This window comes from Alosa sapidissima, chromosome 7 (genome assembly GCF_018492685.1).
Source record: "Alosa sapidissima isolate fAloSap1 chromosome 7, fAloSap1.pri, whole genome shotgun sequence".
Taxonomy (NCBI): domain Eukaryota; kingdom Metazoa; phylum Chordata; class Actinopteri; order Clupeiformes; family Clupeidae; genus Alosa; species Alosa sapidissima.
Genome location: NC_055963.1, coordinates 1,927,207 through 1,945,000, shown reverse-complemented (window position 1 = coordinate 1,945,000; position 17,794 = coordinate 1,927,207). Strand labels below are relative to the sequence as shown.

Sequence of the window (17,794 nt, the reverse complement as noted above, 5' to 3'; positions counted from 1 at the left end):
GATACTATTGTGCAGCCAAACAGACAGGTGAGTCTGACAGCCAAACAGACAGGTGAGCCTGACAGCCACACTTGTCCTCTTGTCACACTTGACTGGACAGGTGCTGGAGGTGCACTAGCCCTCAGAGAAGCTGCCTGAAAACTGCTGCCCTGATTTAAAAAACAATGCAACTGATCTCAGCTGGTATTCTGTCTATACTGGAGTGGAATGGACATTTCTAAGTGACCCCAAACTTTTGAACAGCAGTGTATTTCTATGTAATCTCTCTAGGTTTTCTGAGCATAGGATAGGCTGGGTGATTGAGCATTATCTCTTAATTGAGTTTGAATTGGTGCATTGCACACCTGTAGTTCATATTCTATAGTACAGTGGTGCATGGCATACCTGTAGTTCATATTCTATAGTACAGTGGTGCATGGCATACCTGTAGTTCATATTAGTACAGTGGTGCATGGCATACCTGTTGTAATTGCTCTCGCTCTCATACTGGTCCAGGTACACGTCCTGGTGTTGGTGTAGTAGCGGGCTGGGGCGGTAGGGGGCAGTCACGCCTGCCATGGGCATGTTGGGGCAGTGGACGAGGAAGATGAAGATGGCCATGAGGCTGATGACCGCACACAGCATGCAGAAGCGCACAATGCCCCGGCAGCGCAGGTTCAGCTTCTTCACGATGTAGCCGCCCAGAAACGTGCCGCCGCCCCCTGCTGGTACCACCATGTACCCTGCAGGACAGGAAACACATGGGCCAGGCTTACAACAGGACAGGAAACGCATGGGTCAGTCTTACAACAGGACAGGAAACACATTGGCCAGTCTTACAACAGGACAGGAAACACACAGACCAGGACAGGAAACGCATGGGCCAGGACAGGAAACGCATGGGCCAGTCTTACAACAGGACAGGAAACACATGGGCCAGTCTTACAACAGGACAGGAAATGCATGGGCCAGGACAGGAAACGCATGGGCCAGTCTTACAACAGGACAGGAAACGAATGGGCCAGGACAGGAAACGCATGGACCAGTCTTACAACAGGACAGGAAACACACAGACCAGTCTTACAACAGGACAGGAAATGCATGGACCAGGACAGGAAACGCATGGACCAGTCTTACAACAGGACAGGAAACACATGGGCCAGTCTTACAACAGGACAGGAAACACACAGACTAGTCATACAACAGGACAAGAAACACATGGGCCAGGACAGGAAACGCATGGGCCAGGCTTACAACAGGACAGGAAACACATGGGCCAGTCTTACAAAAGGACAGGAAACACACAGACTAGTCATACAACAGGACAGGAAACACATGGGCCAGGACAGGAAATGCATGGGCCAGGACAGGGAACACATGGGCCAGTCTTACAACAGGACAGGAAACGCATGGGCCAGGCTTACAACAGGACAGGAAACACATGAACCAGTCTTACAACAGGACAGGAAATGCATGGGCCAGTCTTGCATGGGCCAGTCTTACAACAGGACAGGAAATGCATGGGCCAGTCTTACAACAGGACAGGAAATGCATGGGCCAGTCTTGCATGGGCCAGTCTTACAACAGGACAGGAAATGCATGGGCCAGTCTTGCATGGGCCAGGCTTACAACAGGACAGGAAATGCATGGTCCAGTCTTGCATGGGCCAGGCTTACAACAGGACAGGAAATGCATGGTCCAGTCTTACAAAAGGACAGGAAATGCATGGGCCAGGCTTACAACAGGAGAGGAAATGCATGGACCAGGACAGGAAACGCATGGACCAGTCTTACAACAGCATAGCTTCATATTTGTATTGTAAATGTATTGCAAAACACATTTATGATCAGTGTTGTTGCTCCAAGTATGCGCACATGATGTACAATAAAAGTCATTGGTGTCGTCATGTAAGGTTGTAAAAATCATTGGTGTCGTCATGTAAGGTTGTAAAAATGATTGGTGTCGTCATGTAAGGTTGTAAAACTTGTATTACCTGAACAGTCAGCGTCTGCATTGTCTGTCACAGTATGTTTGTAATTATGTGTAATGAGTACACATCAAGTCTTTTTTCTTCATTAATGTTTAGTAAGTGTAACAAAAAAAACTAACAAAAATACACCTGAAGAATATTATTCTCACCTTCCTAAAATAATAGCATATGTCATGTTTTGCTAAAGAAAAACAATGTTGTTGCCTAAATCATCATGTTACCTTTGTTGTGTTTCCCAAGAAACCTGAAAACAAATGACTTCTGCCGTTCTTTTAGAAATGTGAACCTGAGTTCACCAGGCTGAGGGGTGTATTAGAGTTCCTCTCACTAAACCAGGTGGCTGAGGGATGTACTGTATTAGAGTTCCTCTCACTAAACCAGGTGGCTGAGGGCTGTACAGTATTAGAGTTCCTCTCACTAAACCAGGTGGCTGAGGGGTGTATTAGAGTTCCTCTCACCAAACCAGGTGGCTGCCTCCGACGCACTCAAGTTGAACTGGGACTCCAGGAACTTGGGTCCAAAGGTGGACATGCCGGCTATGAGAGTGGCCTCGGTAGCCCCCGCTAGACACAGGAAGATGAAGGTGGAGTTCTTCAGAAGGAGAAGAACAGACCTGTGGGGCAAAACAGAACCCAGCGAAGCTCAGTAATCAGAAGGAGAAGAACAGACCTGTGGGGCAAAACGAGAATTAAGAGAATAGAAAGTGAATAGAAAAGTAACAGAACATATAAAAGGAGAAGAATAGAGGGTTTGGACACGCGCTAATGGGTATGAACTGCTACAGACACACACACACACACACACACACACACACCACACACACACATACACACACTGTACACACACACACACACACACACACACACCACACATACACACACACACACCACAGACACACACACACCACACACACACACACACACACACACACACACACATACTGTACACACGCACACACCACACACACACATACTGTACACACACACACACACACACACACACACCACAGACACACATACACACCACACACACACACACACACATACACACATACACACACCACACACACACACACACACACACTTTGCTACTATTTTCAGAACCTTGATGTCATTTTTCAAAACTCTAGACACAAAACTCAAAACGGTTATCACTTGTAACATAGGTTGTCTAATGTTCAAAACATTGCATTGTGCATTCACATCTTTAAAGAAATCTTGCACTTGCACAATCATTGGTTCAAAAAACAAATTTACTGAAATACCATTGAAACATAAGTATAGATCACCCTCATACAAGCAACTGTTTCACTGTCATTGTTTGTACAATCATTAAATATTGTAGAACAAAATAGGTGATAAAGTTTTCATTATGATACTACATGTACAGTAAATACATCTCTGTAAAAGTACTGCAGTAGTAGAGAGAATACTGCAGACACAGTGGAATCAATGAACAAAGTTTGTAATATATTGATGCAAAACACTACAGTATAATCACAACATAGGTTTATTTGAATCAAAGCAAAAATAATTAGTTATGAAATAGAAAATAAAAGACAGTACTGTAAAACATCAAATGCAGTGTACAGTACAAGGGCCTGCGTCTGTACAGTGTGTACTGTCAATACTGTAAATAGTCTGAAAATGTGGTACAGTATTTGGGACCATAGGCACAGTGTCTGACGAAGCATTGTAAAATATTAGGCTACATCCATGGATATTGTAGTCTAATTGGTTCATGCTCCACGCTAATTGGTGACAATGAATCTCGTTACAGTATCTTGAAACTTTCATGATTTGCAGTAAACATGGAAGATTGTTTGTCTGTTTCCATACAACTATGCATTAAGAGTAATGCAACAGTTACTTATCATTTTGAGCAGTTGTATCAATTGATAGTTAGATCATTGTAAGGAAATTAATAGACAATCATTTGAAATGTAATGTGTGAATTGCATTTTGAAATAGTAGTACTTTGATGTTAAGTTGTGTCATATTGAACAGGTGATTTTAGTTGAATGAACAAATTATCTAAGTTTTATGTGTATTGTATCCAAGAAATTGAGAAAAGGGTTAGAGTTTTGAAAAATGTGCATTTTGATCATTGGTTGTGAGTTTTGTGTCTAGAGTTCTGAAAAATGACATCAAGGTTCTGTTAACAAAGTGATTGTAAAAAACTGTTGATGGGAATTACCTTTTCATTGGGGACAAAAACAGCATAAATATGTTAAGCATTACGTAAACTAGCTATTTGTCTGTTAATACTGCCAAGGCATTCATAAGGAAGCAGCTGGTTATCATCAAAGGGAACTGTTTTTCTAACCCCTTCAATCGGCAGCCTACTTACTGTACCTTTCAGGTCATGTTTACATTTGACATTATGGGTCGTCTTTCAGGTCATGTTTACATTTGACATTATGGGCCGTCTTTCAGGTCATGTTTACATTTGACATTATGGGTCATCTTTCAGGTCATGTTTACATTTGACATTATGGGTCATCTTTCAGGTCATGTTTACATTTGACATTATGGGTCATCTTTCAGGTCATGTTTACATTTGACATTATGGGTCGTCTGAGCTATTGCCACTTGTTACTTTGTAACTATGTGTTGATTATTCATATTAGTTTATTTGCCCATCTAGAGGCCAAACCAAAGTCAACCTAAAAACTACTGTGATGGTTAAACTTGAGAAACTTGAGAATGGAAAACTAAACAGTCACCATGTCTCTTTTCAACAACGGCTGAGAGTACAGACATACATACTGTACATTTACAGTTGAGGTTTTTATCCAAAGAAATAGATGCACTTATCAGTAGCCTGTGACTGCTTCCTAAGAGCTGACCACATGCCCGACCAGTGTCCACCAGATGAGCCAAAACAAGTGTGTGTGTGTGTGTGTGTGTGTGTGTGTGTGTGTGTGTGTGTGTCTGTCTGTCTGTGTGTGTGTGTCCACCAGACCAGATGAGCCAAAACAACAAGGGCCAGCACCTGAGGGCTACCTTTGAATTATTCCAACAGCCCATCAATGTCTACTCTCTCTTAAACACGAATGCAGACAAATTTGCAAATGAATCACAGTCATCTGTTCATCTGTGTGTGTGTGTGTGTGTGTGTGTGTGTACAGTAAGTAAGAGGTGTGATGCTGGCAGAGGGCTGGGGTACCTGGGCATGTCCTTCACTGTCTTCCCAAACTGAGGGTCAGCAGCTCTGGCTTGGCTGCCATCTTTCAGCTGGTGTGCTTCGGACACACGCATGGCCACATAACGCTGGGAGCCTGCACGCACACACACACACACACACACACATACAGGGGGTTTAGAAATCAAAACATCGCATGGCCACATAACGCTGGGAGCCTGCGCACGAGAGGGTTTAGAAATCAGAACATGCCAGGAGGGAGAAATGAGAATGAGAATGAGAGTGTGTATCCTGGGTCATGCACAGAGTGTGTATCCTGGGTCATGCACAGAGTGTGTATCCTGGGTTATTGTTGTATTCTTGGGAAATGCAACTGTAGGAATGAGAACATTGGGGCAGCCGTGGCCTACTGGTTAGCGCTTCGGACTTGGAACCGGAGGGTTGCCGGTTCGAACCCCGGCCAGTAGGCACGGCTGAAGTGCCCTTGAGCGCTCCCCGAGCGCTGCTGTTGTTGCAGGCAGCTCACTGCGCCGGGATTAGTGTGTGCTTCACCTCACTGTGTGTACACTGTGTGCTGTTTGTGTTTCACTAATTCACGGATTGGGATAAATGCAGAGACCAAATTTCCCTCACGGGATCAAAAGAGTTTATACACTTATACTTATACTTATACATGCCTGCACAGAGTGTGTTTATATTGGGTCATTGTCATTACAGAAATGCAACACTGAGCGCACAAATGGATTAGACAGAAATAGAATAGAATGCAAAAGAGGCACCTGGGAGTTGTCGAGGGTAGCCGAGGATCGGTAGGGCAATGACCAGCGCCGCTGCCCCCCCAGCCAGGAACCCGACCCACCACGCCCCCACCCACAGAGGGTTCTCAGGGGTCAGCTCGGTTCTAGGGACAGAGGAGAACGGGAGGATCAGATGAGGAGAGGAGGCATCCTGTGTGTGAAAGTGACATGATGGCCTGAACACCCCTTTAGCATCAGAGCAAAGACCTCTCATGGATGACCACTAGAGGGGGCTGATGGACCATCTTTCCTTCCCTCCGTCCTCCCACTTGCAGCACCACAGGAAGAAAGCTTCTTAAGTTCCTCAGTTCATCTACAGGTCATGACATGCAAGACCAAGTCATGGTCACTCACACCACCCACATCGACATCTGGCACGGACCCACAGTAAGCAGGAAGTGGACCCAGAGTGGGCAGGAAGTGGAGCCAACATCACTCACGTTTGATCCGTCTCTGTGTAGATGTTGAGGAAGAATCCTCCCAGCAGGTAACCAGCTGCCGGTCCAACAATGGCTGCCGTGTAAAAGATCCCTGGGAACCAGAGAGAGAGAGAAAGACAGAGAGAGAGAGGGAAAGAGAGAGAGGGAAAGAGATAGAGAGAGAGAGAGGGAAAGAGAGAGAGAGAGAGAGATAGAGAGAGAGAGAGGGAAAGAGAGAGAGAGAGAGAGATAGAGAGAGAGAGGAAGAGAGGGAAAGAGAGAGAGAAAGAGATGAAGAGAGGATGAGGAGTGGAGACAGTCCGCTAGTGTGCCACAAGGGGTATCTTTACTCCTGTCGCCAAAAACTGCACACGGGAGTAAATTAAGCCCCTTTGATGGGCTCTTATGCGTGGTGTTGTTGTTCCGATCATCCGATCAATAACACTCCAGCTCATTGGACAAGGTGTTGTTGTTCCGATCATCCGATCAATAACACTCCAGCTCATTGGACGAGGCCCACGCAACCCATGGGCTGACTGGCTTCTGATTGTCCCCGACTGCCTTTGATATGCAGGCCATGGAGGGCCACCATTCATGAGCCTCTATTGATGTGTAGGGTGGAGCCGGTGGGCCTCACTGATAAACACAAACACATGGAGGCGAAGGGATACGGAAGCCTGAGAGGGACAAAAATGAGCTCACAACTTCAGGAGAAATCAGGAGAAAATGTTCGAAAAAGACAAACAAGATCCAGGAGGGTGAGGAAGAACACTGGTCAAACTGTGGAGATGAAATGGTGGGAATAAATATACATAGAAAGGAAAGAAATGCTTTCATGAGACAAACAGGAGAGCGTTAAAGGAGGAACTTCCTGCTACTGAGCCAGGCTATGTACAGCGTTGAGACAAGACCAAGGGCCAGGTGCTCCTCATTAAGCGTGTCACATGCAGCGCACCTGAGCAGAGGTAGGGAGAACGGGAGAACACACACACACACACACACTCACACACCCAATGACTCCTCTCTGTCCCCTGTGTGCGTGTGTGTGACCCTGGGAGCACACGCACACCACTCTGCAGCCACACAGGCCTGTTTAAGGCCCAAAGCAGCACACACACACACACACACACACACACACACACACACACACACACACAGCACTAGGAACACATACAGCCGTAACTACACACACACACACAGCACTGGGAACACATACAGCCGTAACTACACACACACACACACACACACACAGCACTGGGAACACATACAGCCGTAACAATACACACACACACACACAAACACACACACACACAAACACACACACACACACCACTGAGATCACATACAGCCGTAACAAAAGTATGTGTTCATTAATCATTCTTTCCACTACATCAGTTCTGTTTTAGGGTTGCTTGAGGGTCAGGCATGGGTGAACAGAGTTGACTTGTTCATATTATAATTACACAGCTAGCTGACAGGCTAAGTATAACCTCAACACATTACTGTAAGAGGAAGCTGTGCATTCTCTTCCTGTGGTCAAACGGCACTTATCCCACACAGTCCACACACACACTCATGCACACGCACACACACAGCCCACACACACACTCGGAAACTCAGAAAATCAGACAAGTGCAGTTACACACAAGTCTTGATGCAACAGGGTGAGTCAGGAGCCCCATTCATCACAGGCTCTTTCCTATGTTTGCTTCTACAAGGCCTTTCATGATGTCACCTACATTCCATGTGAGGACTGTATACAAGTGTCTGACCTGATGAAAAGTTGGCTAAAAGCCCTTTGTTTGTGAGATGATATCTCAAAGGAGCCATCTCTAAGTGATGCTAGCAGGATATATCTAAGGAGCCATCAAGCCTTTCTCCACTAAGCAGTGTCAATATTAGGACTGATATCGGTGCTGTTTTTTTATCTCAGTGTAAGGGCTGTTTTTTATCTCAGCGTAAGGGCTGTTTTTTAGCTCAGCGTAGGGTGGTTCATTCTAGGCATGCACATGCTGTTGTTAGGTTTCTTCTGTTGTGTATGGCCTTCGATGCAGGCCTGGTTCAGCTGATGGAGATGCTACATGCTACACATGGGGGGCTGAGCTGCAGGTGGTGTATGATGGAGATGCTACATGCTGCAGGTGGTGTATGATGGAGATGCTACACACGGGGGGCTGAGCTGCAGGTGGTGTCTGCATGTGCATGTATCGATATGACTGTGCTCACCTATGTAGACTGGTGCGTAGCTGGACTTGACGTTCTCGTCCAGGTAGGTGACTCCCAGAGTGTAGAGCGGGGTGGCGCCCACGCCGTGCAGGAACTGGCCGAGCATGAAGACGTAGCGGTACGCCGAGAGGCCGCTGCCCGCGCTGTCTTGGCAAGTGTCCGTCACGTTGCTGGAGCAGAGGCCCGTCCGCTCGGGCACGCTGACCTGGTACGGCGGCGTGGTGAAGTGGGGCAGCGCGAACACCAGCGAGCCCAGCGCCATGACTAGCACGCCCCAACCCAGCCAGCGCGGCTTGTGCCCCGTGCCCCCAAAGTAGCTGACGAAGGCAAGGCACACGCAGGCAGCAATGTCATAGGAGCTGGCGATGAGACCCGCCTGAGGAGGGAGCAGGAGACACATTAGCATTACCACACAAACAAAGCTAGAGCTAGCATTACCACACAGACAAAGCTAGAGCTAGCATTACCACACAGACAAAGCTAGAGCTAGCATTACCACACAAACAAAGCTAGAGCTACCATTACCACACAGACAAAGCTAGAGCTAGCATTACCACACAGAAGAAACTAGAGCTAGCATTACCACACAGATGATGCTAGAGTTAGCATTACCACACAGACAAAGCTAGAGTTAGCATTACCACACAGACAAAGCTACAAGGTTTACTGCAGCCTAAGAAGCTAGCTTAGAGGCACATAGACTGACTTCATCCAGGATACTGTAATAGACACATTTACTTCACACACATGTTGTGAGTATATGCAGTGTCATAGTGGCTGGCGATGAGACCAGCCTGAGAAGGGAGGAGACACATTTGCATTGGCAGCCTCATTTACGTCCACGTTTGCATTGCCTACTCCCCCTGTGTTTCAGTCAGACGCCTACCTGATAGCTGCGCAGGTCAAAGCGGCGCTCGATGGAGGTGATGACGGTGTTGATGAAGCCGTTGATGATCATGCCCTGCAGGAAGGAGGCCACGCACAGGAAGAAGAGCACCCAGCGTGGCGTGTTGAACGTCTGGATGGACCGCGGGGTCAGTCCTCCCCAGCCGCACAGGTTCTCCGCGTCCGAGGGGACGAACTTCAACCCCTGCGCCGCGTCCGCCAACCCGTCCCCGGCGCACATCTGGAGGTCGTCTCCCACCGGGCTGCCGAGGCTGGAGGCCGAGGGGCTGTCCGCCTGTGACTCCACCGGGCTCGGCGTGTCCAGAACCGGGCCAATGGGGCCATCGTGGAGGTCCAGAAGCTCCTGTTTGGAGCTGAAGGATGCATCAGCGTTGAGCAGGTTGGGCATGGCCCTCTATAGGGCCGCGGAGTAGGGCTTGGTCTGGTGCCGCCTCTATAGGGGCTTGGTCTGCTCGCGTTGGTCTGGCGCGGTCTCTATGTTCCTCTGTGCCACCAGGGAAACTTCCAAAGTCAGAGAGCACAAAACTGATGTCTACAAATCAATCACTATCGTTTACACCATGGGGTCCTTTTGTACTAGTTTGTCATCCGGTTTACATAATCCACTTTACACTGAGGCATTAAGAGGAAGGGGCTTTCTTAATGGGTGGGAAATCTTCATTCTGTACAGGAGGAGAGGAAAAAAGTCAGTTTCTGGTTAGATTGGAGAGATGCAAAAGTGTCCCTCAGAGCTCAATTAGTGTGAGCGCAAGCAAGGCCCTTAAGTCCAAACCGGCTCTACTGCTGAGCACCCACATCAGAATGCCACATCAGATAGATACAGATAGATAGATAGATAGATAGATAGATAGATACTTTATTGATCCATCCTCAAGGGGAAATTCAAGGTCTCAGTAGCATACAGACATCACACACAACATTCACTAACAGCAGAAAAAGTAATTAAAAGTGTATAATATAAAAAAAGCACAAGTAAGCAATAAGGACAGTAGAAGATAAAGACTATACTAAAATACAATTATACTAAATAACACTAAATCTAAATCAAGTCTAAAACAGTAACCACATAGTGGGTGATTGAGACGCTTGCAATGAATGCCACATCAGAAGCCTCTAGTGACAGACCAACAGGGGGATTTCAAGATCGGGCTAGACAAAACACACTCTTGTCTTCGCACTTGGACTGAGAGTAGCACACCACACCAGTCTCTATCCAGATTGGTCAGGTGGTCTACCAGTCTCTATCCAGATTGGTCAGGTGGTGTACCAGTCTCTATCTAGATTGGTCAGGTGGTCTACCAGTCTCTATCCAGATTGGTCAGGTGGTGTACCAGTCTCAAACCTTATTGAATGTTGCATTATGGAATTGTATTTTTGCCCCTCAGTTCTGTCCAGGTGCTGGTACCTCTGTTCATTACACACACACTTATCCAACATCACATCACACACATGTTGAGGCACAGATATTGGTGTTGAATACATATGCTGAGGCACAGATATTGGTGTTGAATCTCTTGATCTTACACACACACATGTTGAGGCACAGATATTGGAGTTGAATCTCTTGTGAAATGACCCAAATAAATGTGACATCCCAGTTTTCTGTGTGGAGCATCAACTATCAGTTCATTGTGTGTGTCTGCGTGTCTCTGTGAGTGTGTCTGTGTGTGTGTGTGTGCGTGCATGTCTGTGTGTGTGTGTGTGTGCGTGCATGTCTCTGTGTGTGTGTGTGTGTGTGCATACGTGCATGCGTGTGTGTGTCTGTGTGTGTGCGTGCGTGCATGCGTGTCTGTGTGTGTGTGTGTGTGTGTTAGTGTTTGTGTCTTTGTCCCTCTAACACACACACACACACTCTCTCGTCTCATCACTCACAGCAGTGGAGCGCTCCAAACCCTGCTACGTACTGTACATGGTCTAATTTGGACTGGTGGAATTGCAGCCATTTACAGACAGAATGTTGCAGATCATTTGAAGGATCCAAGTCCTTGTATGGGCTCACACTAAAGCACTGTGTTTGTTTTTTCATCCTATAAACAAAATAGTTTAGACCACCATTATGACCGGCATTAATATACAGTAGCATAGGCCAATCCAACTGCGTAATTTACACAGAAGGCTATTGCTATTCCTAATATGAATATTATTTATTATTGACTGCCAGCTACAACCACAAATGTTCCGTTTCTGCTTTGCTGCTAGACATGCTCACCACACTTCTTTTTCTAACACTTCCTATTTGGACGTGTTAGAACAGTTAAACTAGCCTAGTGAGCCTATTGCCTCCTATTGGCTGAATATACATGTTTTCCCCTCAAGAAAGACGAAATCTAGTTTTAAAAAGTTTTTAACATTTAAAAATGATTATTTTGTCTTTATAATACTCTCATCTCAATCTCATACTCCTGGCATACCACCAGAGTGAGTTCATTGAAAACAGAGCTATTGGTTTAGAGTCTAAACTAGACTATAGACTAGATTCAAAAGAAAGTCTGGAGTAAACTGTGTCTTACTTCTGAATGTCTTATGTGGCATTCCATTTTACCTGTTTAATACATATAGTTCAGTCATGCGATTGAAACCCGAATAGTATTTGGATTTAAAGGCTGAATAAAAACATGACCACTGGGTCTAATTCCAAAGGTGTTCCCTCTGATTTCCCTGTACTAAGCTGATCACAAGCCACACCCCTCTTTAGCACCCAAGCAGTCCAGAGTTGATCAATATGGAGCCAGCAACAGCCACACTGCCCCACCAGGCCTGCTTTTATTACGTAACGGGCCCCTGTGGAACGTTTTCAGTTGTTTGTTAACAACATCAATATTTCCCATTCATAAATGTGGCCACATTCATATTTAATTACCACCACCACCAAATCGAAGCATACATAGTGCAGTGTCGACTTGCCGTGTACGTGTACCATTTTAAAATAACGGTGGCCAGCAAGGGACGTATGCGAAATACAGCTCAGTCTTTGGCGTCTGCATGCATAGAAAAAACATTAGCTTGGATTCATCTGCAGAATTTCCCTACATTCAGCAATGTAAGTTACGAGCCCATTTTCTAAGTCTTCCTAACAATCCGACATTGAAATCCAACGAAATAAATAAAGAGAAAAATAACTTTGTGATCTGTCACCGGCTCACTTGATCTCTAGTTTCTAGACCCAGAGACAACTGACAACCTAACCTAACATAGTTTTGCTAGGACTAGTAGACCACCACAAAGTTGCTGAACGTGTGTTATTTCAGGTTAGTTTGCAACAATATACAAATTTAACCAAAGTCCTTAGCTGCTACCTAGCTAGCGAACATAACTAGCAGTTCCCATTCACTTTCCATTTACTGTGCTAACGTTAGCTAGCTAGCTTCAGTAGCTCGGTTAACAGGCAAAATTAAACTATTTATTCCGTGGCCTAAAGAGTGTTTCATTGGCATCACACATAAGCAATGGCAATAAAATAGTACACAAAATTGTATTAATATGTTGTTATTGCTTATTCAGAGAGAGGTTTATGCTTCAACGTGCCTTGGAGTCCAGAACTAGTGCCAGTTTTGATGTGTGACGGCTCCCGTAGTTCTAAACGTGTATGTACTGCAACACATTTACATACAGAAACATGACAAAGCACATTTACATACAGAAACATGACAAAGCACATTTACAGAAACATGACAAAGCAGCCCCAGTCACACTCTCACTCCCTGATACAGCACCACATCCAATCCCGCCACCACACCTCTTTAATCCTGCTGACCAGCCACGGGCTAATCTATCTGGCTAACGCTAGCTGGAGTCCACCACACCTCTCTAATCCTGCTGACCAGCCACAGGCTAATCTATCTGGCTAACGCTAGCTGGAGTCCCACCACACCTCTCTAATCCTGCTGACCAGCCACAGGCTAATCTACCTGGCTAACGCTAGCTGGAGTCTGACCGCGCCTGTCTAATCCTGCTGACCAGCCACAGGCTAATCTACCTACTCCTGGGTTACACATTCACTCGGCCCACTGCTCACCAGACCAGCCATCATGCTCAAAGGCAAACTCAGCTGCCGCTGCAGTTGTCATGCTTAAAAGGAAAGTGCACTATGCAGACAGCATGGGTCGAGACGTTAACAGAATACTTCCTTGTGAGTCAGTATGTGTGAGTGTATGTCTATGAACGTGCGTGTGACAGTATTTGAGTGTGTGTCTTTCATTTTCTCTCAAAGTAGCCGGGAGCGAGGGAAACAGTGCATCAGTGTCTCCAGATACCCCACAGAAAAAACCCTCAGAAAAAAAGCCTTTTGGCAAGAAACTTCCCGGCCACTTAAGCCAGCGTTACTACAAAGAGAACCCTCTGGATAGCAAGACACTGTTCTAAAAGAGAGAACCCTCTGAAGAACCCTCTGGATAGCAAGCCAGCGTTATTACAGAGAGAACCCTCTGGATAGCAAGACATTTGTGAAATACTGCACTGTCTTTCTCAAACTTACTCAAACACTCCGTAGGTACTTGCCCAGTTACCCACAGTCCTTACCCTCCTTTCATACCAGTGCCACGTGTTGGCAGTTATGGAAAAGCACATCAACATTCCACTGCAAGAAAAATCCAATACATGGACTGTACTCGCAATTTTTTTAAAATTGCAACCATAGATAGAACCATACATAGAAATCACATACACTAGAGCCTTGCACACAAAAACACACACACTAGGGTCTTACACATACACAGACACACACACACACACAAACTAGGGTCTTACACACAGACACACACACACACACACTAGGGTCTCACACAGTATCAGGTCAGATTAGATTAGGAGTAAAAGATGTAAGTATATCAGGTCAGATTAGATTAGGAGCATAAATATCAATAAAATAACTTGTACATTAAGGTGGAGAGAGTCAGCTCATCAGCGAGCGTCCAAGTTGCAGTTGTTAAAAAGGCTTTGGCCAGTGGTCTCCAAGAGCAGTGACCATACTAAGTGAATTATAGTGATTATAGTGGATTATAGTGACCATAGTGGATTATAGTGACCATAGTGGATTATAGTGGATTATAGTGGCCATAGTGGATTATAGTGACCATAGTGGATTATAGTGACCATAGTGGATTATAGTGGATTATAGTGACCATAGTGGATTATAGTGGCCATAGTGGATTATAGTGACCATAGTGGATTATTGTGGATTATAGTGACCATAGTGAATTATAGTGACCATAGTGGATTATAGTGACCATAGTGGATTATAGTGACCATAGTGGATTATAGTGGATTATAGTGACCATAGTGGATTATAGTGGCCATAGTGGATTATAGTGACCATAGTGGATTATAGTGGATTATAGTGACCATAGTGGATTATAGTGGATTATAGTGACCATAGTGGATTATAGTGACCATAGTGGATTATAGTGGATTATAGTGGCCATAGTGGATTATAGTGACCATAGTGGATTATAGTGGCCATAGTGGATTATAGTGGATTATAGTGACCATAGTGGATTATAGTGGCCATAGTGGATTATAGTGACCATAGTGGATTATAGTGGCCATAGTGAATTATAGTGGATTATAGTGGATTATAGTGACCATAGTGGATTATAGTGGCCATAGTGGATTATAGTGGCCATAGTGGATTATAGTGGCCATAGTGGATTATAGTGACCATAGTGGATTATAGTGGATTATAGTGACCATAGTGGATTATAGTGGCCATAGTGGATTATAGTGACCATAGTGGATTATAGTGGATTATAGTGACCATAGTGGATTATAGTGACCATAGTGGATTATAGATTATAGTGGCCATAGTGGATTATAGTGACCATAGTGGATTATAGTGGCCATAGTGGATTATAGTGGCCATAGTGGATTATAGTGACCATAGTGGATTATAGATTATAGTGGCCATAGTGGATTATAGTGACCATAGTGGATTATAGTGACCATAGTGAATTATAGTGACCATAGTGGATTATAGTGGATTATAGTGGATTATAGTGACCATAGTGGATTATAGTGACCATAGTGGATCATAGTGGATTATAGTGACCATAGTGAATTATAGTGGATTATAGTGACCATAGTGGATTATAGTGACCATAGTGGATTATAGTGGCCACAGTGGATTATAGTGACCATAGTGGATTATAGTGACCATAGTGGATTATAGTGGCCATAGTGAATTATAGTGGCCATAGTGGATTATAGTGACCATAGTGGATTATAGTGGCCATAGTGAATTATAGTGGATCATAGTGACCATAGTGGATTATAGTGACCATAGTGGATTATAGTGGATTATAGTGACCATAGTGGATTATAGTGGCCATAGTGAATTATAGTGGATTATAGTGACCATAGTGGATTATAGTTACCATAGTGGATTATAGTGGCCATAGTGGATTATAGTGGATTATAGTGGCCATAGTGGATTATAGTGACCATAGTGGATTATAGTGACCATAGTGGATTATAGTGGCCATAGTGGATTATAGTGGCCATAGTGGATTATAGTGGATTATAGTGGCCATAGTGGATTATAGTGACCATAGTGAATTATAGTGAACATAGTGGATTATACTATCTCAATCTATTTCCAGAATGTAGGCCTATTTCATCTTTGCATAACTCCACCTGCCATTCCAAACTGGCGGAGCAGCACATGTTGGCCTGCGTGTGGCTGCATCCTGCCGTCTCTAGGAAACAATGGGAAATCCATGACTGCACCAGCAGCGACAGCACGGCCACATCGACCCCAGGCTACTGAGCATGCAAAACCAGCGTTTGCATAACACACATAACACGCTGACGTGCCGTAAAACCTCCCGTAGGTCATCTAGGAGAGGCTAACTGGAAGTGCCGGGGCCAGTGGAAGCACCCTCACAGCCGGTCAACTCACCCAGGCTAGGTTGCTGCTGATGGAGGGAAAATGGCAACTCACCCAGGCTAGGTTGCTGCTGATGGAGGGGAAATGGCAGCGTTCCCACGGTCAGGGGCTGGTTTTAACGAAGACCAGAGTTTCAGCATTCAGAATGCCCGCCAGTTGGGAGTCCAACCAGATAATCCAATTAGAGCTAAATTAAGTCTCATTGAGCAGCTGATTGATTGTCAAGAGAGGATCTAACCTTGGAGCACGTGTTCCCTGGCCTGACAGAGGGAGTCAAATTCAAGACAAAAATACAGGATGTGGAATTCCTGTCTGTGTAAAGGTTGGAGTGAAATTAATAATACATTTACAATCGTGTTGCTATGTCATAAAGTAGTCTTGATCAAAACAGACAAAATACAAAAAGGCTTTCAGTTCTAATCCAGAGGAGTAGAGGGTTGGCCTGCAGGTCCAGTGGGTTCAGGGTGAGCTGCTTCGCTCTGGAAATGAGACTTTCACGGTTGTTTGTTTGGACAGCCTCACATCAAGGGCTTGAATGAGTGTACAATCTGACATCTTATGTGGTGTTTGTGGAAACTTTATAGAGGTTTTAATTGTTCGATGTTTAATTGTTCTATTTGTTTCATTTCTAATTTTAAAAGGGCCATCAAAACACAGGAAGCTCAGATCAGTGTGTCTCTGTTTAGCTGTGTCTAAGAATGGCAGTGGTGTTTGCTTTGGATGCACGAGGCTTCCTTCTGTAACGCCACAAAACAAGTCAAAGGAAAGCCATCTTTGATGTTTCATGTCCTCACACCCCACAGCTCACCGGGAGTCTGGCATGAACATGTTCACTGTGACGTGTGGGGAAGGACACTGATCAAAGCTGAACGCCTGGACGAGCTTTCTCACCAACTCTGAACCTTAACTCCAAAACAATATGTCGAACAATATTACACCATTTCTACATTACCACAGAAATGATTATGTAACTATAGGATTCTAGGCCTGAGTATTGGCTGGGTGGATGTTCCTCAGTTTCTCACATTCAAGGAGTAATCCCAAGCCTGGCAGCAGGTTGGATGCATTGCCTTTCTGCATTGTTAAAGGCATCCATTGCATGTTTTTAAGTCATTGCTAAACTAACGCGTAATAGGAAGAGCTGTGTGTGCTCCAGAGCTGCACATTTAAGGTGAGTCACTCAGGCAACCCGCCTCTATGAGCAATTGATTTTTGAAATATACATTTCAAACACTTCTCTTAACTCAACTTAAAAAAATGTGAAGGTCCAAACACTTTTAAGTTGACTATATATCTGCAAAAGCAGAGACCGTCTTCGCTGCAAGTCTATTAATAAGGCGACATTACCTTAATTAGTGTGCACGGTCATAGTTCATTTATTATTAGCGTCAAACAAGCAATGACTTTTGGCCGAAGAGGATTTTGTGTCTACGCAGAGGTAAGTCTTCCCATC

At 45.0% G+C, this 17,794-nt stretch overlaps 1 protein-coding gene across 4 annotated transcripts in view; it reads right to left on the bottom strand.

The window, feature by feature from the left end:
- Positions 1–17,794, bottom strand: part of slco4a1 (solute carrier organic anion transporter family, member 4A1) — a 45,444-nt gene that overhangs the window by 10,229 nt on the left and 17,421 nt on the right. For 3 of the 4 annotated variants that reach the window (XM_042097810.1, XM_042097814.1, XM_042097813.1), the window contains exons 2-8: positions 9,442–10,123; positions 8,556–8,931; positions 6,351–6,441; positions 5,893–6,014; positions 5,138–5,249; positions 2,428–2,582; positions 461–722 (exon numbers count right to left, since the gene is read on the bottom strand). In XM_042097810.1, the coding sequence (XP_041953744.1) occupies positions 461–722; positions 2,428–2,582; positions 5,138–5,249; positions 5,893–6,014; positions 6,351–6,441; positions 8,556–8,931; positions 9,442–9,849 (1,526 nt within the window). In that variant the 5' untranslated portion in view covers positions 9,850–10,123. The remainder of the gene's footprint in view (positions 1–460; positions 723–2,427; positions 2,583–5,137; positions 5,250–5,892; positions 6,015–6,350; positions 6,442–8,555; positions 8,932–9,441; positions 10,124–17,794) is intronic. The other variant, XM_042097815.1, reaches the window with a different exon arrangement.